We start from the raw sequence: 23,397 nt of genomic DNA on the forward strand, positions 1-23,397 counted from the left end.
GAATCACTCATGACTCATACTGACTCATACTGAGAATGGCTGTCTACCACCTTCTATTGGCCATAGAGTGCACCTGCACATACTGTAAAGTACAAATGATGCTCATGCATTCTAAAGAGGTTTTCCTTCTCTGTCTGTCTTTCTCATCAGCATCATGTATTTTAGTCTCTCATAGTCTCTCTCCCATCAACTTCAAATATGTTCGTGAATTATGTCTTGCGAGTTTAATACATTGCCTGTGCACTGCGTCTGCATGCAATATGGGAATATAATGCCATCTAGTGAAAATTAAATGCACAACTCTGAGGAAAAAAAAAAAAAAAAAAACAAAAAACAAATAGAACAAGGACCTGATTTATCTGTTTGCAACAAATTTGGGAGCATTCTACTATCCAAAATACAAAAACAGCCATTCACTTGCAAATCAACATTAGGAATTATACTTGATGAATATGTTTTGTTTTTTTTGTTTTTTTCATTTATGGACAAAGAAAAAAAAACTGTATATCTGTGTAAATCTGTAAATAATTACTGAGAATCTTTGGATGGTGGTTAGAGCATCTGTTGTATTGAAAATTTTACTGGAAGAAATTTACTGTATGGATGGAGACTTCCCGTTTAAGTGGAGTTCTTCCTGAAGACTGGTGTATCAGTTTGCCATCACACGATTTCCCAGCAGCCCCCATTTATCACCCTGCCTACAGGCTGAAGTGCCTGGATGATCACTCAGCTTCCTGTTTCCCGGCAACAAGCATCTCAGTTCTGAGCCTCCTCCCTACCTCCGGGAAATGTATATATATATATATATATATATACATATATACATATACACAGTACACAGGGCATACTTCATAAATAAATAACCACAGGGCATACTTCATAAATCAATACAGAATTACTGCATATCTAATTACACATAATAATTGTTTTAATAGACATTTTAATCAAGAATTTGTTTTAGTATTGCTGGCTGAGCAAGTGGGGAGAACTTGAAGTTCAACACATGCTCTAAAGCTGCTTGCTCTTGGACTTTGATTGGATCATCATGCATTTGTGTACAGACATTCATCCAGAGAGTCAAGGGTGTGAACCCTTCAAAAAAAAAAAAAAATAATAATAATAATATTAATAATATATATATATATATATATATATATATATATATATATATATATATATATATATATATATATATATATTCTCATACAATTGTATCAATTATGAAAGGGTTGTGTAAACTTATTATTTACACTTGATTGTGTAAAGGGGGAACACAAACTTATGCACTCTACTGTATAAAGGCTATACAGTATTTTTGCACTTTATCCAAATACTAAGATTGTTATGCTTTCAAATACCCAAAGAGATAAAATAAACCTTTTTAGTTTGTTTACTTGCATAATAATACAATGATGTAAACAATGCAAATGTAAACAAATCCGGTATGTCATAATGAATAGGTAACGGCAAGCTCTGATCGCAACTGTATGGGAAGAAGGGGTAATCTGGATTTTGAGGGAAAGGACATAGCTGAATGACTCTTGAATCAAGTCCTTGATGAATTCAACTGCACTTGTCTCTTGAATTTCCATTTTACACTATTATAAAATCAAACTACTTCATGGAAATGCCCTTGGTTTGGGATGTTCTGGAAATAAATGGCTGCTAATTTAATGTTGCAAAACTTCAATAATTAGGTTCCATTATATTGATAATGTCCACTTGTTCATATTAACTACACCCACAATACGCATCCAAGTATTCAGTATTAGTCAACACACGGTTTGAAGCAATGTTTCTACTAAGATCAGTAGCCTATTTCTCTGTTATAACGTGGATTTGAGATATTTTTAACCATTACGTGACTGGTAAGTACATTGAAAACTGATAATTCTTATGAGTAGCATATTTAAGGCCTTTTTCACTTGTACTAAAGCATTGTAACCAGCAGATGTCGCTGCAGTAATAATTAAGCCGAAGCGGTTTTTGTTTTCAAGCGGTAAGTATGCCATCAAGAATTGTAATACAAACATTACATTTTGAAAGCACTTTCTATGGTCTTATTAGATCTGAATATTTGGTGTTACGCTGTAAAACAAGTAAGACACTCCCGTACCGCTTTTAAACGTCTTTAACCTTCGGCTACATCATACAGATGCACCGTGTCGTTTCCCAAATAGTGTTTAACTGCTTCTAGCAATAACGTTAATGAAGCAGAAAATTCTTCAAGAGTAAATAAAAACTTAAGTTCAATTTTACTTTACCTACCTTCACATGCCTGAGCTTCGTGCTCGGTAGTACAGGCTACAACAAGTTTCTTGGCCATGGAAATCAAAATACAAGTCCATCCATGAAAATGAACAACGCGCTTATGTGCAGAATGTCTCCGTTGAAAAATATTTTGTAGGTAAAATGTAAAACATAAATAAATAAATAAATAAATACTTTTGCATGTATGTTATTTTCCTACAAGCGTGCTCTTAAATGTGTTGGTGTGAACTGGCAAAGCAGAATAGTTTATTATTATTATTATTTATTTATTTTTTATTTTTTATTGACTATCAAATGAGAGTCAAATGAATGAGCAAATAAGGACATTTGGGTATTTCATTTATTGACCATTGTACAGAAATAAATCTACATTTGTCAACAAAACACAACTGGTAATAAACAGTTTAAATAAATAAATTATGGCATTTAAAATGGCAAGAGAAATAACTACTATTGCTATTATCACTAATCGCTGTGAGGTGTGTTGTATGCATGCTGTTGATTACATAATCTAAATGGGCTGTCTATAAATGTTGCTCCTCACTGGTTTAATAAAGTGCTAAATCTAACACATCCTTACATACAATGGTATTTTCCACCATTGCTCGAATACTTTTTAAAATGACAATTTTCTAATGAAATATTACATTTTAAATATAGGCATACACGTTTAATCAGTCATTATAAATTCTTAAAATACAAATAGCATATTTTATATACATTTTTATAAATCTCAACACTGTCTTCTTTCAATGAATTTTTCAATAGCAGGTCTTCATAAAACCAGAACTTTAGAATAATGTGAAACACAAAAAAGCATATGATAAATAACTATTCATTTCAGATGAAAAGATTAGTAAGTGATCTCTTTTATATATTGAAAATGTGCAGGTTTTCCTGTCATGTAGAGTTAAAAGTTGCTTTTCAGCTGATTTAACCATGTAAATAGATATAATACTCCATGAACACAATACAGAAAGCAGTTGCCATGTACAACACAGTGAATCTTCAGCTAAATAAACTCTTCAGTTTATTTGACTTTCTCCAAAAAAGAAGGTGCCTGACATTAAGCTGTTATCTGCAGTTCTGATCTATGAGCATAATTTGTTTTAAAGACATGACCAACCATTTTCAAATTTGCATTTTCCTTGCCAGCATGCATCTCCATGCAAGTGCATTTTCATTCTCTCAAGGGGCTAAAGACAATGAATTTGAGATACTATTGTATTGCAAGAGAAAATTTGAAGGTTTCCTAAATGTTATATCACCACTGCAACATAAAGTACTAGCACAAGAAATATATTCATAAGAAAAACAGTACAGTCATTGCTAACAGATTATAAGACAATGCATATGTGCTCATATCTCCTATTTAATACTATACATAGCTTTTTATCCCACAGGCAACTCTTATTAATTTTAGTATTTAGTGGCAGACAGAAAAAAATAAAATAAAAATAAAGTCTCACTATTAAAATACATATCTTAGTATACCCAGCAAATGCTTGATAACACTGGATGCATAGGCTTATATAATGTCATCTAAAAGGTGTGGTGCATCAACCCAATCCAGCATTCTTGGTTCAGATGCTGCCATGATCATACACATGAACTGTTTTCCTGTTCTCTTGTCTATGGGATAGATAGTGGTAGGAGTGAATCTTTTGTTGCTCTCAACAAACTCACAAAGCTGGGTGTATATTTGTGGGAACTCGTGGCGAAGAAAGACCCCTCTGGTACGAAGTTCCCTTTGGATGTTAATGAAACAAATCTCTCTTGCCTTCCTGCCTTCTTGGCCCTCCTTGTCGATTTCTGATGTCCCAGGAGGCGGGGTGAGAATTAGTGTCTCCATTTCACATTCTTTCTTAAAGATTTTCTTATCTGGGCTTGAGGAGGCTAATGAGACCTTGGCATACTTGCGAACTGTATGTGTTTGCAATTTGGGTGAAGGAATTTTAGGCACTAGGTCTCCAACAGCTATGGATACATTCAAGAGGAAACATTCAGTGGGGTCATACTCCTTGCCTGCATTCTGCAAATCTTTGCAGTATTCCCCAAGGTTGTCTTTGAAACTGTCTAGCTCTCTAAGGGACAGGTATGTCGGAGAGATCATAAGGCTCTCAAGACCAACCTGGAGAAAGTTATCTGCAGTCCCTGGGTTCGGAAAACCCAGGAACAGAACTCCTCTGCCACGGGACAGATACCCCACCCTAGCAATGCGTGAAAAGGCTTTATGAATTTCAGAGTTCTCTCGACAGTGTTTTAGTATATGCCTGCAAATGCTACTGATGCGGCCGTGAAGACAGCTTTCTTTATGTATGTCCCAGTCTTCTCGCCTACAGTTTCTGGAACAGTAGTATGTATAACAGCTGTGGCAAGACTTGAAGTACAAACAAGCATTAAAAGTAGTGTCTTTGCGTATGCATTTCCTGTTGGAGCACACCATTGTGTCATCCTCATCTGTCATGTGGTTCAAAGAGATATCCTCAACGCTCCTCTGAAACCCCTCACAACCACTATCTGGGTCTTTAAGTGTATCTGGGCTGGTCTTTGAAGAGTCTGTGTTCAAAAGTCCTGAATCCTCTTGATCTGTTTCCATCTTCCCTTCTTTTGTGCCATCATCTTCAATCAATTGTTTGAGTTGGTCTATCAAATCCGTGCTTGGTCGCCTGCTATTTTGAGGTTTGTAATCAATGACCAAGTCAGCGAGCAGCTCGTCAAGCTGTTCAAGGCTTTGCTGCAGTGAATAATTATTGTTTTTTCTCTCTGTGGGTTCGGGCGGGTTCGAATGTCTCTGTAAATTATGTGTGTTTGCAGTTTCTGATCTGTTAGATCCCCCATTTCTCTTGCTGCTGTTCACTGCACGGATTTCATTATCAGTAATTGTAATCTCTGGGGTTACAAACCAGTGCTGCCCTGCACTGTTTTGTCTTTCACCAGCACATTTCTCCAGACAGTTTTCAGAGAGGGATAAGGCAGCATAACGTCTGGGCGAACTAGAAAGGTTCAAAATAACTGATTGTTGACTATTATTAGGAGGAACTCCTGGCCTCCCATGATGGTAAAGGTTCTCATAACTCCTGTCTCGTGAAACACCATGTTCTCTGTCCATGTGAGGGATGAGTATGTTGTCCCAAGATTTTGAGTAGTTCCTGACATCTGCGCCTAAACGGCTTGGCCCAGTAAAGTCATTGGGGTACCAGGGGCTTAACGGTGGAACCCGCTGAGGGGTTGCCTGTGAGGATGCATACTGACTGGAATATGTAGCAATGCTTGACCGCTGCCAGTCGTCTGAAAAGACCTGGGACATACGTGGGCGGCGGTGTCCCTCTGTATGGTATGCTCGCATAGGAATGTGTAATTCTGCTGGGTGATGGCAAGGCCGTGTATAGAACATCTTTGAAGGGTCAGAAGGAAAGGCATATGCTCTTGGATCCTCCTGATAGTATGTTTCCGTCTGAGGGGTAGATATGAAGTATGGCCCTGGCTCACTCACTGAATATGGTCTATTGTAGTATGCATCCATGGGTTTACGGTGAGTATCGCCATAGTATGAACGCACAGGCAAAGTATGAACCCAGCGAGTCCTTGGGTCAAGAACATACTGATTACTGGGAGAGGGATTTTGGCTGGTACTGCTATTAATACTGTATTGGTCATCCTGGTAATATGTTCTACTGGGTGGCTGAGCTGGATATCTGCAAGGATCATCTGTGTAGAAGAACTTGGTTGGAATGTTCGGGTTAGACAGGGTTCTGTACTCCCTCGGGTCTCTAGGGGAAGTCCTTTCAAAAGGGACCTCTCCAGGCTGAATGTAACTACTGGACATGGTGTTTGGATACTGATGTGCTGGCCTGTAGTCCATACTGTAACACTCACTAGGAGTAGGCGTTCTGGAGGCGGGCATCTGACTTGAAAAAGAAAGGTTCCTGATCCCTGATGCAGAGGAGAGCTGCCAGGGAACATTACTTCTATGAGTAGACATCTTTCTTGCAGTGTGCTGGAGAACTGAGGCATCTGGCTTAATATCGACACGGCACTTGACATGGGGAGTGTTAGCTTGTGTTTGCTTCTCCTGTTTGTTTTCCTCAAAACAATCAGAAACATACAGTGGCGTATGAGGTTGAAGCTTGATAGGATGAACCTCGTTAACTAAAGCTTTGTTTGTTGAATGAGAGGTTTCTCGGTTTGGCAAACCTTCAGGTCTCTTCTGGGGGTCCAATGGCGATCGACGCCTCATGGTTGCAGGTGGAGAGACTGTGATGGGTACAGGGGTCAAGGTGGCTCTAACTCTTGAAGCACTTTTTGAGCGAGGCTTACCATGAACACTAGTCCTTGCTGTGTCATTGCCTTTGTCTGTGCTAATTTGTTGCTGGAAGAGTCTCGAGTTGAACAAATCTGGAGAGGAATAACGTAAGTGTCCCCGCTGTCCAATGCCATTCCACACTGCATCCTTATTTATTGTTTGCTGATCAGACCGGTAAGGATACTCCATGGACGAGGAAAAGGTCTTTGGATCATCCAGAGACTCAATAAAATCAAAGCTACGGCAATGTCTTTTGTTTATGGTTTCAAAGTTTTGATCAAGTGGGCCAACCATTTGAGAATCACATTGTTTAGAAGATACAGAATACTGTGAGAGCCCAGAGTTAGGGCTAATTTTTATGTCTTGATACAAAGTTGATGTTAATATATCAGGGGAATCTGTACGTGTCATCCTAAAGGGACCCCGTTATTTTTCCCTTCAGTTGGTGTCTCCTAGAGAATTAAAACAGTCTTATTAGTCATACATTTCCTCCAATCCATCAATTTAAATTTATGCATGGAAGAATCTAATTTGTCAATTGCACATTTGGGCCATGATTGAAAACAACCAACAAATCCCTAGAAAATGATATAATAATTTAAAAAGGAGATGGAACTGAGAAATTTATGACTTATCATTGGATTTGCAAGATGCTTCACAGGCATTCCTTTACACATGGTCTTGAAGACCACTATTATACTATTATGTACAAATTTGCACACAATAAATTGTAGACATCATTCATGTACAATAAAAAGGTCAATTCAATAAGAGATGCTTGAGAATCTAGATATTTATTTTATAAGCTAATGTTTGGAGGATATCCTTTTTGTATTACCCAAGTAGTCTACAAATTCATCATGTTTTTTAGGCACAGTAAATATATAGAAGTATATGTCTAATCAGAGAGAGGCATGGGGAAGCAATGACTTTAAAAGTCAGCTAAAACAACAAGTCCTTCATCAGAGATGTGGCCTGGTGGCGACCCAAGTTCTGCCTCAGGTTACTTCCAGATTAACCCAATTCTTCCCGATTCTAGTTTATCAATGTCAGTGTTATCCCTCAATAAAATGTCATGTCATGCATAAACATCAGCCTGTGCAGACAAATCACTGTATGCTAAAAAAAATAAAACAACACTAATTGAAAAAATATGAATGAATTATAAAGATGTGGAGTCCTTGCAGCATCTCAGAAGAATAAATTAATGCATAAGAAAGCTAGTTTCTCAGTGAAATACAGAACACCCCCCTTTAAATCAGTACATTTACTTACTCTGTGAAAACAAAGATTTCATATTTACTTAGTAATCAGATTCTTATTAATCGTTATTGAAGTTCTCAAACATGAACATGATGTAATGATAACTCAAAGATTTAAAAGTTGTTTTTGGTGTCCCTTTACTTTGCAAATAGCAAGAATAATATATACAGTTACAGTAGATTTATTGTATTATAGTATGAATGAAAGGGAATTTAAAAAACAAAGATATATTTTTTATAATTATATTTTAATTAGGGACATGCAGAAGTTTTTATATAAAAAATAAATAAATGCATAGTTTTACTGCATCGTACTGCAACTTGCAGATTAATAATACTGCCACTTTGTTCAATGTGAAATATATGAATAGAGTGGAAATAAGGTTAAAAGGGGGGAGCATATAATCTAGTAAATGCCAAATTCTTGTCCTCCAATAGAGAGCGCAAGAGGAGAGAAAACCATTGGGAAGCAGGAGACAAAAAATAATAAGAAAATAAAAACATCACTCATGTCTCCCGAACCGCTGTCTCGTCATTATTTTCAGCTGATTTTTCCCTTTCTGTGCAAATCAGTGCAATTACGGGTGCATCTTTCATGTTGTTTGTTGAGGTGTTATCACAAATAAACTCTCCCGTTGCTATGTGATTGAGTTTGTGAATGAATTTCGGGACCATAGTTTCAGTCGGGGACGATGGACGTGTGGTTGATACAGTCCATCCAGTCATTCAGTTCTGCAGTGTGCGCTTGGCTTTAGTATATGAACGTCTGACCATTTGTGTCTCTCTCTGTCTCTGGCGCGCACATAAGCGCCACTGCGCTGCTGCAGTTTAAACTGAACACAGAACTGATTTTTAAATTTTCAGAATTGATTGACATTTACCCTGGGATGGGAGCTGCTGTAAGAGAACATCATTTTGAGGATATTACAATGTTTGGCTTTTCAGGGGTTTATTATTTAATGACGGAAGAAGCCACGAAGCCCCACATACTGGCTACCTCTCTTCAGCCAACCCTGAAAACCATCTGTTCATCCTGCTGACAGAGCACTGATAAGGAGTCTAACACACAGACACACACCTTCTCATTTTACTTTGGATTAATTTACAACATACAGTATCTAAAAATAAGAGCTTCTAGAGATAGTTACATTATCAATGTATTGTTAAATGTTGGGTGCTTTGCAGGATAGTCAAAGCATAGTCAACAGTGTAAATAACATGCCTGTGTGATGCAATATTACCATGTGCCTAATTTCAGATATTCAACCAAGTGGTAATGAAAAACAGTTAATTGATTTCTACAGATGCAAAAGAGATTAAAAAAAATTATACTGAAAATCTATTAATTTCATATTCATCGCTCTCCAGATAAGGATCAACATAACAAACTGACATTTGTGTTAGTCAGTGTGGACTAAAACTGGACTATCAGTTTCAGTAGTTAATTTACCTTTACAGTGTATCCTAACCAGATGCGGTGTGATAAAGTGACCAGCATGAACAAGTATCTCTTCCATGTTAATCAGATTTTTTTCCCTTACCAGCCACGACAAGCGAAGAGCAACAGGACATTTTGTCATTCAGTTGGTTTCTATTTCTGAGGTATCGTGCCGAGTCACACCGCCCACTGTGATCTCACTGATCCAAAATCCCACTCCTCATAACAGTGCATTAAACACCAAATATCTTCTGATTGACTATGATTGTGATGCATCACACAGCAGTTTCACGTCCATTGCTTGTTGCTGGAATTGTTTTGTCTGGTTAGGACACAATGTTATTTAGGTCTAAGGGAAGGAATGGATTGACAATCAATACCTGTATACAGTGGAAACTCATAAAAAAGTCTCATATTGGCAATACAACTTGATAATAAATGGTAATAAAACTCCACTGGGGCTCAGATCAGGTCTGGTGCAGCTCTGTGATCAATGCCCCTAAAGTGGGACTGGATGACTTCATGACTTTATTGTGTTACAGGTCTATTAGGAACAATTTTTGGGTACAAGCACTAAGCACTTTATCCACTTTTAGCAGCATTTGCTCCAATGTCTCTGCAGCAAGGAGTGACTGTGCAGAGTTGTACAGCCTCATGTGTATGCCTGATTACCCATAACTACGTTGTGTCACACAGTCTTTTCAAGTCTTAAATGCCGATTAAACCTCTTCATTTACCCACTGTTTAATTGAGCTGAATTGCACATTTTAAAAGCTATTTATAAAACACTGTCACTCATGGCAGATGCTTACGAATCAGGTTCCTTTGGGCTGTCACTTTCACTGGTACTGTTTCTAGCTGACTAAGGATTTAGATGTCCTTTTGGTGAGGTATTATCCAACCACCATCTCTCGATCTCTTTCAACATTGTAGGTCACAATAGGAGAAGGAACATAATGCAAAACTATTAGATATAAAAAGTAAAAATTGTTGCTGATAAGCATGATCTTATTACACATTTAATGACATGTATCACCCCGGTTTGACTTTAAATTGCCCACCTCTGTGCTCAGTATTAGATTACACTGAATCACTGAGAACAGAAATATACTTTCTTTCGGTCAGCAAATGTTATTTTATGCCCATCTAGCCAGCATTTACCAATAACTTAGGTGGACCCAATTATTTAATAGAAAAGTGCCACAAATAGAAACATAACGAGGACAAAAAAATAGAGCATGCATCTGACAATGAGAAAGAGAGGGAAAGTTTTGAGGACATTTTCATATTTCTTTTATAGGTTAAAACATTACAAAGAAAAAAACACATGTCCATCTTGGGGTAGGAGGATGTTAAAAATTCTTCCATTATGCAAGGTGGCTGATCAGCATGTTTTCACAGCTAGCAGCAGAGCCAGTACCTGTGACCAGACCTGACTGCTCTCACACAGTCAATCACAGCCTGTCTGACACACTTTCATCACAGTCTGCCAAGACTAGCCTCCTCACACTTGTTCCCCATCATTCAATCTTGGAAACAACTCAGGAAGTACAAATTGACAAGTATGCACCAAAAATATTGCATAATCAGATCTGCAGTAAATTTATTCTTGAATAATTTGGTGTGTATGATGGGTACATTTAATGTCAGTTACAGACATTGTGAGTCACTCAAAGAGAAATTTCTCTCAGCTACAGTCTGACTCCAAGAAACAATGACAGCAGAACAAAGTGTTAGGAGCAGCACTTAATCTCACTTGTTGCATATTTCCTTAGATAAAAAAAATAAAAAAAAATTCCCAAATGAGCTAGCAAGCTTTTTGGCTGCATATGAGGTAAAGAGGCTATATTTGGACACATAGAACATTGGGAAAGGTGCATCTGCGTATCTCAGTGCACTGAAAAAAATATTTTGTGGCAAAGTAAATATAACAGAAAAGATTATGTACTTTCTACATTTAATTTTAAGTCTACATTTGAAGTTTAAGCATGCACTTGAAAATATTAAGCATTTAACATTCAAACATGTAAAAAATAATGCTCTAGCTTATAAGTAAATATTATTTATTATTGTTTGCTATCTTTACAGTGTGTCATCATGTCACGATCCTAAAGTAGAAAGCCCTGTCATATTTATTTGCTTAATTGAGTAAATTTCCCTGGTAAATAAAATAAGTACATTTTACTTTTCGAAGCTGGTGTTCATGCACTGTGCTTGAATAATTAATGAGATTGCATGGTTTCACTGTTTGCAATTTATTTACAGCATTTTATTGTTAATTTTGTTGTTACATTTGGTAACTTCTTGTTTTGTGAAGTCTGAAGTTCATTTTCTACTCAAAATTCCAAATTCATGATAAAAAAAAAAAAAAAGATCTGTTAATTGTCACCGTCATGCTGTTTTGTGCATCAAGAGTTGAGTTCTGTGTGCGCAGATCAAATTAATATTGTGCCAAATGTGGGCTCAGCCCACTTACATCCAGCCCTGCCCCTAGCACCTCCTGGCGGCCTCCTTAGGGTCCCTGGACTCCTGTTCAAAAACCCCTAGACTATATAGCATGCATTAAGTTTCCCTGTGGGAGGATTCCGTCATGTGGCACATGATTAATCACGTGTTTGTGAGGAAAATTCCAAATGTGACATGTTCAAATAACGTTCATTTACATTTTTAATAAAGTTTACTGAAGTCCTATTTGTAAGTAAAAGTTACCATATTTACTAAAATGTTTTAGTTTAATTTTCTCACTTTAATCAATGTTATGTTGTTTATGTCATGAAGTTAAGTAGATTTTACTTAATTTTATTCTATTAAGATTTACTTAGAAAAACTGTGTGCAAAAACTTGTGATATAAAAATTAAGTACATTTAACTAGACATTTTTTCAGTGACTTGTACAGTTAAAAAGATTTGGGGATGAAGTTTCTTTCCTTTGTCAACAGGAAGGCTCAGAGAACTTATAACTGTGAGCAACTGTGTAAGTACCTATAAATCATAACTGTCATAGAGCCTCTAGTATATAAGGCCATGAACAGAACTAAGTGATCTTCATGACAAAGTGAGTTTTTTTCTCCAAACTCTGTTTTCCCAGCTTTCTCTGCTCCTGAGGATTTTCTAGGTTATTGGAGGCCCGTTTACTTTGTTAATGTACTAAAGAAACTGGATTTAGACAATGACACTTGGCCACACATTACTAAAAAACATGCTTCTTTTTAAGCTAAATCAACAGCATCATGATCCACTGAGCCCTTGGGGGGTCACTGCCCTTATCAGTTCACTTTTAAGGCACTCATGTGTGTCTGTTTTCAGTAGCTAAAGTGTCTAAAACAAAATGAAGCAGATATTTGTAACTCTACAGCCTACATCAAGAGGATAATTTGGATGTTTGCATTATGCAGAAAAGTGGCCTCAGTGGTAGTTATATTGTACAAGCTACAAGCATTGTTTTCCCTTTTAAAATCTTGTTATGGATTAACATCCACACAACAAAACTTTGTTAAATAGCTATATAATAAACACCGGCAAAGACATCGGAATGGGTTTCCTTCTTTTTCACCAGTCATTGCATTTATATGGACCATACTCTAGTGAGAGAGTTACTGCAGTGAATATACTGTCTTTAATGAGTTTTCACATTTCTGGTCTGTTTAAATCAAATGTAAACGACCAAGACAAAAGTTTGAAACATTCTATTTATTTGTTGGTTTCTCCCTCTTTCGTTTCCTCTCTTTGAATTTTTGTACAATTTTCTTAGTAAGGTCCTGTGTTGGTTATCCTAAGAAACACTGGTAACACTTTACAATAAGGTTTGTTCATTAATTAAAGGGATAGGTGTAGAAAATGATTCTGAAAGTGAAAGTGAAAGTGGAGATTTATAGTTAAAAAAGGACTTAAATATTGATCTGTTGCACAACCACACTTTATATATCACGTTTGAAGACATGGATTAACCACTGGAGTCTTCTGGATTACTTTTATGCTGCCTTTATGTGATTTCTGGAGCTTCAAAGGTCTGGTCACCATTCACATTGCATTTTATGGACCTACAGAGCTGAAATATTCTTCTAAAAATCTTCATTTGTGTTCTGCAGAACAAAAGAAATTCATACACATCTGGGATGGCATGAGAGTTTGTGAAATATGGTAGAATTTTCATTTTTGGGTGAACTTTCCCTTTAACATTAGTTAACATGGAATAATGAACAATACATTTACAGCATTTATTAATCTTGCTTAATGTTAACTTCAACATATACTAATACATGTTTAAAATCAAAAATGGTCTTTGTTAACATTAGTTAATCAATGCACTATGAATTAACATGAACTAACAATGAACACCTGTATTTTTAATAACTAACATTAACAAAGATTAATAAAAGCTGTAAAATATATATATAGTTTATTGTTTGTTCATGATACCTAATGCATTAACTAATGTTAATAAATGGAACCTTATTATAAAGTGTTACCGAAACATCTTTACTACAGCTAAATGTAAACATATATACGGTAACAACTCGCTCCTCACAAAGCCCTCTCCGGACAACAACATGCCACATGCTCTGTCGCCTGATACCTTTTAAAACATCTGAGTTCACTCTGCGCAACATACTGGGAGTCAAAAAGGCAACCTACTTACATTATTTGCAAGGTCGCCGTACAGCGTAGTGTTTATTGTAGACCTACATCTTCGTCGATCTCAAATGATGATATCGTTCAAATATCTGGCGAAGTCCTGCGAAACTGCTGTCCAAAAACTAAACCTTTGCACGTCGCATCAAATGTAGGCTATCACAAAAAGCACACTTTGTTCTCATGTATTGCTGCGGCACGACCCGCGCACTATCGAGCATCTCTCGTAAATGACCCTAATGTTTTTCGGCGCAAATGACATCAGTAAATCGCAAAGATATTGCAATCCCATCAGACTTTAAACTGAATCATATGTAAGTGACAGAAACATAAGTTTTGTTTAACCTGTGTATATCAAGCATTTAGAAGTGTGCGCATTTGTCTTACCGTCTTCATCCATAGTTCAGATCCAGATCCTGCTGATAATCTGGGGGTTCTTAGGACGCAACTCTTTAATCAGCGACTGTTTATTATTTTAGCGATCATGTTGTCTCCTTATCTTATTAGCTGGTGTGGGTGGGCGGCATCAAACTCCTTAAATATTGTTGTTCGCCCACGGGTCTCAAGAGCGTACTGAGATACGACGAGGGGGTGTGACCGCATCCCTCTTGCGTTCTGTTTCTTGGGTGAGATGCGGAATGACTGCGCGTGCGTGCGACGTTCGCTTGCACGCTTGCGCTGTATGTGCGTGGATCTCATGCTGGACGGTCACAAGATGTGTTTTTAATTATGGACGTGTTATAACATGCTGATATGCTCCCATCAGGCTCTCAGGTCTTTTGTAAAACCGTTAAAACCGTCTTAAAGCAATCGTATAACTAAAGGAGAAGTGTGGTTTTTAAGATAATTATTAAGATAAATAAGTGGTTTGCAATTGGTTTTGCGTACAAAAGTAAATATGTCCTTAAAATATTGTCCTTAAACAATGTGCTTAAATATTTAAAAGTATTAAAATTACCATTAACCATAGGCCCTACCATGTTCAACATTATTAAAATTATCTAAGCTGAACAGAAAATGTGACAGTTTTGTACATGTTTAAAGCAGTGGTAGAATTGTGATTTGCCAGCCTAACCTATAGAACAAACACTGAGTTTGTTGAGTTTTATTAGCTTGTGTTGACTTTGAATTGTATTATTATTATTCTCCACATCAGCAAGTAACAAGTGGATATGCACTAAACACTGTAGATTGGACTCAAAAACTTTGTCTCCTTCCTTTGAAAAGCTGATAAGAATATTTTTGTGTTTATTTTATATTTGTTTTATTTTTTTGCAATCCTATGACCAAATATACACCGATCAGCCACAATATTAAAACCACCTGCCTAATATTGTATTGTTCCCCCTCGTGCCGCCAAAACAGCAGCAACCCACATCTCATAATAGCATTCTTCTCACCACAAATGAACAGAGCGGTTATCTGAGTTACCATAGACTTTGTCAGTTCAAACCAGTCTGGCTATTGACCTCTCTCATCAACAAGACATTTCCGTCCACAGAACTGCTGCTAACTGGATGTTTTATGTTTTTGGCACCATTCTGAGTAAATTCTAAAGACTGTTGTTTGTGAAAATCCCAGGAGATCAGCAGTTACAGAAATACTCAAACCAGCCCATCTGGCACCAACAATCATGCCACGGTCCAAATCACTGAGGTCACAATATTAGGCAGGTGGTTTTAATGTTGTGACTGATCGGTGCATGGTTATTTTACATTGTTTTTTCCCTTTGGTCTGCGAGCCTATCAAAGGGTTGAGACCCACTAGCTGAGAATTAATGATTACTTTTGAAGTGATTTGATAGTTTTGCATTTAATTGATCAGTTGCTTGAAGTCCTTGCAAACCATCAATAACACTCTTGTAATAGTGATGGCTATGTTGAAAAACACAAACAATTGTTGTTCTATGATAACTTAAAGGAATAGTTCACCCAAAAATTAAAATGCTCTCATCATTTACTCACCCTTATGCCATCCCCGATGTGTGTGACTTTCTTTCTTCTGCCGTACAGAAATTTTAGAAGAATATTTCAGCTCTGTAGGTCCGTTTAATGCAAGTCAACAGGGTCTAAAACTTTAAAGCTCCAAAATTTAAAATAATCCATACGACTAAATCCATGTCTTCAGAAGAAATATGATAGGTGTGAGTGAGAAACAGATTAATATTTAAGTCATTCTTTACTATAAATTCTCCTACCTGCCTTGTAGGTAGGTGATATGCACAAAGAATGCATTAGATTAATAGTTAAACATTTAGTTTCTTACCTATCATATCACTTCTGAAGACATGGATTTAACCACTGTGTCGTATGGATTACTTTTTTGCTGCCTTTATGTGATTTTTGGAGCTACAAAGTTCTAGCCACCATTCACTTGCATTGAATGGACCTACAGAGCTGAAATATTCTTCTAAAAATCTTCATTTGTGTTCTGCAGAAGAAATAAAGTCATACACATCTGGGATGGCATGAGGGTGAGAAAATTATGAGATACTTTTTATTTTTGGATGAACTATCCCTTTAATTACATACTTTTTTCTCATTAATAATGATTTTAGAGAGCAACCTAACACCAACCTCTCTTGTATGTAAGGCTGGAGATGACACTGACAGAATCCCGTGACCCATGTGTAGCCCAAACAGCTCCCACCCTGGCAACTGGGAGGAAGTGGACCCCATCGGCAGCTTCACAGCATGCAAAGTCAGCCCTAAAGCACAGGGACATTGTTGGTCATGTGTAACAAGGGAGACAAGGCCTCAGCATTGGAGAGAGCAAACCATCCTGGTACAAGGCAACTCCATCTCAGCGAAGAGGTCTCGTGGTCGAGGAGGTGCGCCGGCAAGAGCAGGCAGCGAGGTGCGCAAAAGCTGTTTCTCAAGTAAAGCAAGGGCAGTGTATGAGATGGGAGGGAGTTGAGAAGAGAAAGTTCTCTTGGAAGGAGTTGTGGGACATGGAAGCATTTCGAAATAGCTTCATTATACGAGCCACATACGATGTCCTGCCATCTCCCAAAAACCTCAGCCAATGGTACGGCGAAGACCCTACATGCCCACTCTGTCCATCCCCAGCAAACCTGAAGCACATTCTCGTCGGCTGCAAGACAAGCCTTATACAAGGCCGTTACACCTGGCAGCACAATCAAGTTCTGAAGTGCCTAGCAGCTATGCTGGAGAGCAGATGGACAGCCATCAACGCCCTGCCTCCTCAGTCATCCCATCTTGCATCAGCAAGAGAGTTTGTCCGGGAAGGTGCGAAGCAACCCAAAGCCTGCACTTCAAAACCAGAGGCCCGGGCAACTGGGAGTGGCACGGGACTGGAAGCTACTGATGGACCTGGAACAGAGGCTCTGCTTCCCAACTGAGATTGCTACGACCAACCTCAGACTGGACCTCGTGCTTTGGTCCACCTCAATTCGCACCACCTACATCATAGAGCTTACAGTGCCCTGGGAGGATGCTGTGGGCGAGGCCTATGAACAGAAGAGACTTAAGTACACTGAGCTGGCAGCCGACGCTGAACAACATGGCTGGAAAGCTAAGGTTTGTCCAGTGGAAGTTGGCTGCAGAGGCTTCGTAGGCATGTCAACTACTAGGCTGCTTAAGGACATGGGAATCCGAGGCCAGGCCCAACGTCAAGCCATCAAAGCCCTCTCCAGTGCAGCTGAAAGGGCAAGCCAGTGGCTCTGGATTAAGAGGAAAGACAACACCTGGGCTCCAAAATAACATCAAGAACGAGATGACATCGAGGGCGGTGAGCCTGGGACACCAGGCCTCATCGCTGAACCCTCTGGAGGTGTAGTGGGCTCATCAGTGAAACGCTGAAGTAGGAGGTCACCCACTTGAAAACCCTGAGATGTCATCATCATTCCCACTCATAACAGCAAGGGCTCAAGGTATGTGCAACAAACAAGGGATTGTATCACCTAGTCCTAAATAGAATCGATATGCACTACTAGGCCTTTCAAAGAATCAGGGGCAGTTCTAGGGTCAGTGAACATCCGGGGCTTAAGCCCAGAGACCTCCATGTATGCGCCATTATACACAAGATACACTTTAAAAAATATTTTAATGTTACACTGGTAAAGAGTCAATTTTTAAATTAAGCAAATCTTTGAAAATTGTTTGTTAAAGAATTCTTCTTCTTCTTTCGGCTGCTCCCGTTAGGGGTCATCACAGCGGACCATCCGTGATCCGCATTTTTGACTAAGCACAGGTTTTAAGCCGGGTGCCCTTCCTGATGCAACCACCAGTAGCTGGGAAACTTGTTTGTTAAAGAATACAAAGCATAAAATTTATGCCTGAGCATAAAATGAGACTGGTTGAAAACTTTTCAGATCTACCAACTGATTTATTCCACCACTATAGACAATCATCTGCAATTCCAACGTAATAATACTGCTCAATGCTATTATAATTTGTGATCAAACTCATTGAACACATAGGGTGTATGTTCTAAACCTACAAGTCAAGATGACACCAATCTGCATTCCTTATCTAATTAGGAACCTGCCTACAGAACATGCACAATTATATCATTTTCATCAACAAAAATGCATGACCACAGAGTGAGAATACCAGACATTCAAAGATGTTAGATTTACAAACAAAAATACAGCACAGTTACATTGTAAAAAATTACCAGGATTTTACAAGGTTTAACAGTAAATTCTTACAGTAAAATACTGTTTTCAGTATTTTACTGTAAAATCAGTGCAGGCCAGGTCATTTTCTGTCACAACACAACAAATTACTGTGAGAAAAGAAATTGGAATATCACACTGCATAATGGGAAATTGGTGTTTCATTTGAAGTCACCATTACTGTGTTTAGTGTCTACTTTGGATGGGAACTTTTCTTATTTGTATTTAATTGAACTTCTCCCAGTTGGTACAGTTGTGTTTAAGAACATAAGTTATTCAGCTATATTTTGTAATTGTAATAAACTGTAGAAATACTTCTGTAAAATATACTGTGAGAGTCATGCAACTAGTAGCCAGGAATATGCTGTAAACTCACACACTACTGTAAAGTTTAGCATGTGCAATGCTGCAGCCATTGATGACAGGAAATTCAGTCCATTCCTCTTTCATATTATGTTGATAGTGAGTCCCAACTTCTTCATAACCACTACATTTTTGTGAGAATAAATACATATGTAAAGAGGAAGCGAGAAGCAGCTTTTCCTGGTTCAGGTAAGCGTTTATTTTCTTACTGCAGTCAACACAGTCTTTCAAGGCTTTTGCGCTGTTCAATAACGCAGTCTAAAATCCACAAGCTATTTCACAAATAAACTCTCAACTTTGCAACAACAGACTCTTGGCTTCACAATCAGTGCCCAGGCTCTCTCTCTCGTCTACTTGCGGTCTGGCTCTATTTATGCCGCTCTCCCCGTGCTCACTGAAATTAGAGACAGGTGTTAGACATAATTTAGCTCAGGTGTAAGCGCCCTTACCGCTTTCTCTCTCCGGAGAGATGCTTGACCACGCCCCCGCTGCCACATATCCCCACTGCCCGACTCAGGCCGGGGCGGCATCCGGCCTGCCTACCACTCCCCCCCCATTCCTGGAAAGGAAGTCGGCGACAGCCATCTGCGCCCCCGGTCTGTGGACCACCTTGAACTTAAACGGCTGAAGAGCCAGATACCAACGGGTGATCCGGGTGTTAGTATCTTTCATGCGGTGGAGCCACTGGAGTGGGGCGTGATCCGAGCAGAGGGTGAAGGTCCGCCCCAGCAGGTAGTATCGGAGAGTGAGGACCGCCCACTTGATGGCGAGACACTCCTTTTCCACGGTGCTGTACTTAGTTTCCCTTAACGAGAGCTTACGGCTAATGTACAGCACCGGGCGCTCCTCCCCCTCCACCACCTGCAAGAGTACGGCCCCCAGACCCCCGTCTGAAGCATCTGTCTGTAAAACAAAAGGGAGAGAGAAGTCAGGTGAATGTAAAAGCGGCCCCCCGCAAAGTGCGGCTTTAACTTGCGTGAACACTGCTCCGTCCACTGGACCGGATCTGGAGCTCCCTTTTTAGTGAGATCAGTCAGCGGGCTGGTGACGTCCGAATAATTAGGCACGAACCTTCTATAATAGCCAGCCAGCCCCAGGAACTGTCTCACCCCCTTTTTGGTCTTGGGTCTCGGGCAGGTCGCAATCGCCGCTGTCTTGTCAATTTGGGGACGCACCTGCCCGTGGCCCAAGTGGAACCCCAGATACCGTACCTCCACCCGTCCAATCGCGCACTTCTTCGGATTTGCTGTGAGTCCCGCTCGGCGCAGCGATCTCAGAACCGCCCTCAGATGTTGCATATGCCGCTGCCAATCATTGCTATAAATAGGCAGCGGCATAAGCTGAATGCGGTCTGAGGATTCAGTCCATGAGGCACTGAAACGCAGCCGGGGCTCCAAACAAACCAAACGGAAGTGTCACAAATTGGTGTAATCCAAACGGTGTGGAGAAGGCGGTTTTCTCATGGGAAATTGGTGTCAAGGGGATCTGCCAATAACCCTTCGTCAAATCCAATGTCGAATAAAAACGAGCAGTGCCCAACCGATCGAGCAACTCATCAACGCGAGGCATTGGATATGCATCAAATTTAGACACCGCGTTGACTTTCCTATAATCCACACAGATTACAGTCGCTCTTAGGCACTAGAACGACTGGACTGGACCAATCGCTGTGGGATTCTTCTATTACCCCCATATCAAGCATCGCATCCAATTCTTCCCAAACAATTTTCTTTTTGTGTTCGGGTATTCGGTAGGGGCGGCTACGTACCACCACCCCCGGCTCGGTCTCGATGTGGTGAGGTTTGTACATCCTGGTAGAGGGGAGAACACATCTGCAAACTCCTGTTGCAACTTAGCAACCTCCGCGAGTTGGCTCGGTGAGAGGTGGTCTCCGCAAGTGACTGGGGTGAACTGTTTATGTTTTGAACTCACCTCCGGTCCGAGCTCCGCCTTCTCGGGAACCACCGTAGCCAACGTCACGGGGACCGCCTCCCTCCACAATTTTAGGAGATTGAGGAGGTATATTTGACGTGCGTCCCCTCTATCGGTTCGTTTAACCTCAAAATCGAGATCTCCCACTCGTCGTGTGACCTCAAAGGGTCCTTGCCACTTGGCGAGTAATTTAGAGCTCGATGTGGGAAGCAATACAAGCACTTTATCTCCCGGTGCAAATTCCCTTAGCTGAGTTCCCCTGTCATACAGTCGGCGCTGTCGTTCTTGAGCTTGGAGCAAATTCTCCTGTGTTAGTTGCCCCAAAGTGTGGAGTTTTGCTCTAAGATCAAGAACATACTGAATTTCATTTTTACTGTTTGAAGGTCCTTCCTCCCAGGCCTCTCGCATTACATCAAGCACGCCGCGTGGGCGTCGCCCATACAGCAGCTCGAATGGGGAGAAGCCAGTGGAGGCTTGCGGGACCTCTCGTACTGCAAATAACAGGGGGTCGAGCCATTTATCCCAATAAATTCGTTGCACGAACTTACGAATCATGTTTTTGAGGGTTTTATTAAATCGTTCCACCAGGCCATCCATTTGAGGATGGTACACACTGGTGCGAATCGATTTAATATTTAACAGTTTGTACAGTTCGCGTAGTGTTCGTGACATAAATGTTGTGCCTTGATCGGTGAGGATTTCTTTCGGAATCCCCACCCGACAGGTGTAAGCGCCCTTACCGCTTTCTCTCTCCGGAGAGATGCTTGACCACGCCCCCGCTGCCATAAGATAAAAAAATTTTGTATTTAAAAAAAGATTTTTAAGTGAAGATTCCTTACCAATTTGTCAAGCACATATTCAATTTTATATCATCTATTCTTTTTATACACAAACATGTAGATACAACACACACACACACACACTTGTTGAAGTCAATCATAGTTAAACATGGGGCATCCAGATCTGATCAAGTAAAAGCCTGTTACAGGCTACACAAACCACACGCGAATATCACGGAAACGGAGCGTTCACATTATTGCATTGTGTGTGTGTGTGTGTGTGTGTGTCTTGGGAAGACTGCAGCTGTGCGAGGGCTAGTCAGAAACTTCACTAGCTTTTCTTCCTCACAATCAGAAATCAGAGAAACAATTTTTATTTTTTGAAAATGAAAATAATATAATGATTAAATCTATGGTTGTCACTTAACAGTTACAGGGCTGTTGAGCGACAAATAGTTAGCCTCATCTGACAATGCAGCCAAAAATGTATACAGTATTACACATACCTGAAGCAGCCGCATCTTGCTGTTGAAGTGCTGATGACAGTTGAGGCTGTTTTACTTTTACTTTTTTCAAATGTCAATTTCAATATTCTAATAAATCTCTTCACCAAGACAAGTGCACACCATGAACTGTCTTTCTAAAGCAATCGAGGTAATTTCATCTAAAAGTTCCAATCTCATTGGATGGATCATATGTAACTTCTTATTGACAATTGGCCAGTTTCCATGTCAGTCAGTACTTCTTGTCTGAGTGGGCAGTTCTTGTCAGGAGTGAATGAATGTAAAAGGAGACACTGTTAGATGCGCAGCAAGCAGAATAGATGTTCTCAAGGATTTTATATTACTGCATGCATGAAAACTATAAAAACATTCTGGGCTTTTCCTGAAACATCTGGGGCTTAAGCCCGTTAAGCCCAACGCTAGCGCCGCCCCTGCTAAGAGTAGAAACTTGCATTGCTGCACCTGCCTGTTTATTCAATTAGCTGAAAACTGAAGTGTGCAATGGCAGAGTACAGCTTTAAGTGATCAAATGAGACGCATGGAATTGATGTCAACATTAGTTTGATCAATCCTGTGGACCATTTTTCAATCTTGACAACAAAGGCATGTTCTATATAACTCCTCAGAACATGGTACCCTGGCACACAGCATGAGGAAACCAAATGATTGATAAAAAGCACGTGACATTGTTGTATGAGGCATTTCATGGGAGCAAGCCATAAAAGCCCAGGCTTGTTGGTCTGTTGAATAGCATTATTGTAGCTATAAATCCAGCTGTTCATTTAACATAATGTGAAACTTTTGGTTCCTATATCTTGTCTGTGTGCATCTTACAATCTTAAATTGACTGACTTACTTGTAATTCAGTGGAAATAATGTCGTCGCACAGTCAGTACAAAGAACTGTCTTGCTAGCGCATTTGTATTCGTTCCAATTGCTGTGACAAATACTCATTGTATTTGATGAGCACTATTTCCCAGTCAGTCCTAGCCTTTTACAGTGCAAAACACTGCTGACAGCCAACATGTCATTATTTACTTTCTTATTATCTACATATTATTTTCTTGTGTACTGAAGTGTGACTCAGCTCCTATTCTGTGCTACAGGGCTTTTCCCCCGCTTCTTTCTTTGAAGTTTTATGTACAATTAAAAGACAAACTCATCATTATTCTGTACATTACACTACTGATGTGCCTTATCCCTCTGTCGAGGCTGAATTTATGGCTTTGTCCTGCTGATAGCAGACTCATTACAGTGTCCCCAGTAAGATCA

The 23,397-nt window shown here is 39.5% G+C and overlaps 1 protein-coding gene across 2 annotated transcripts; it reads right to left on the bottom strand.

The window, feature by feature from the left end:
- Positions 1-2,593: 2,593 nt before the first annotated feature.
- LOC127424368 (apical junction component 1 homolog) lies at positions 2,594-22,209 on the bottom strand. 2 transcript variants are annotated; one of them, XM_051669495.1, is made up of 2 exons: positions 22,129-22,209; positions 2,594-7,029 (listed from the first exon to the last, which is right to left on the bottom strand). In XM_051669495.1, exon 2 carries the CDS (start codon positions 6,986-6,988, stop codon positions 3,800-3,802), a length of 3,189 nt encoding a protein of 1,062 aa, XP_051525455.1. In that variant the 5' UTR covers positions 6,989-7,029; positions 22,129-22,209; the 3' UTR covers positions 2,594-3,799. The 2 variants fall into 2 exon arrangements, with proteins under 2 accessions (XP_051525455.1, XP_051525454.1); XM_051669494.1 differs by lacking the exon at positions 22,129-22,209 and adding an exon at positions 14,297-14,527.
- Between the last annotated feature and the right edge of the window lie 1,188 nt (positions 22,210-23,397).

The sequence above is a fragment of the Myxocyprinus asiaticus genome, chromosome 33 (genome assembly GCF_019703515.2).
Source record: "Myxocyprinus asiaticus isolate MX2 ecotype Aquarium Trade chromosome 33, UBuf_Myxa_2, whole genome shotgun sequence".
NCBI classification, from domain to species: domain Eukaryota; kingdom Metazoa; phylum Chordata; class Actinopteri; order Cypriniformes; family Catostomidae; genus Myxocyprinus; species Myxocyprinus asiaticus.

Excerpts from the sequence above, each read along its gene's own strand:
- LOC127424368 (XM_051669495.1), bottom strand. The coding sequence starts at position 6,988 with ATGACACGTACAGATTCCCCTGATATATTAACATCAACTTTGTATCAA.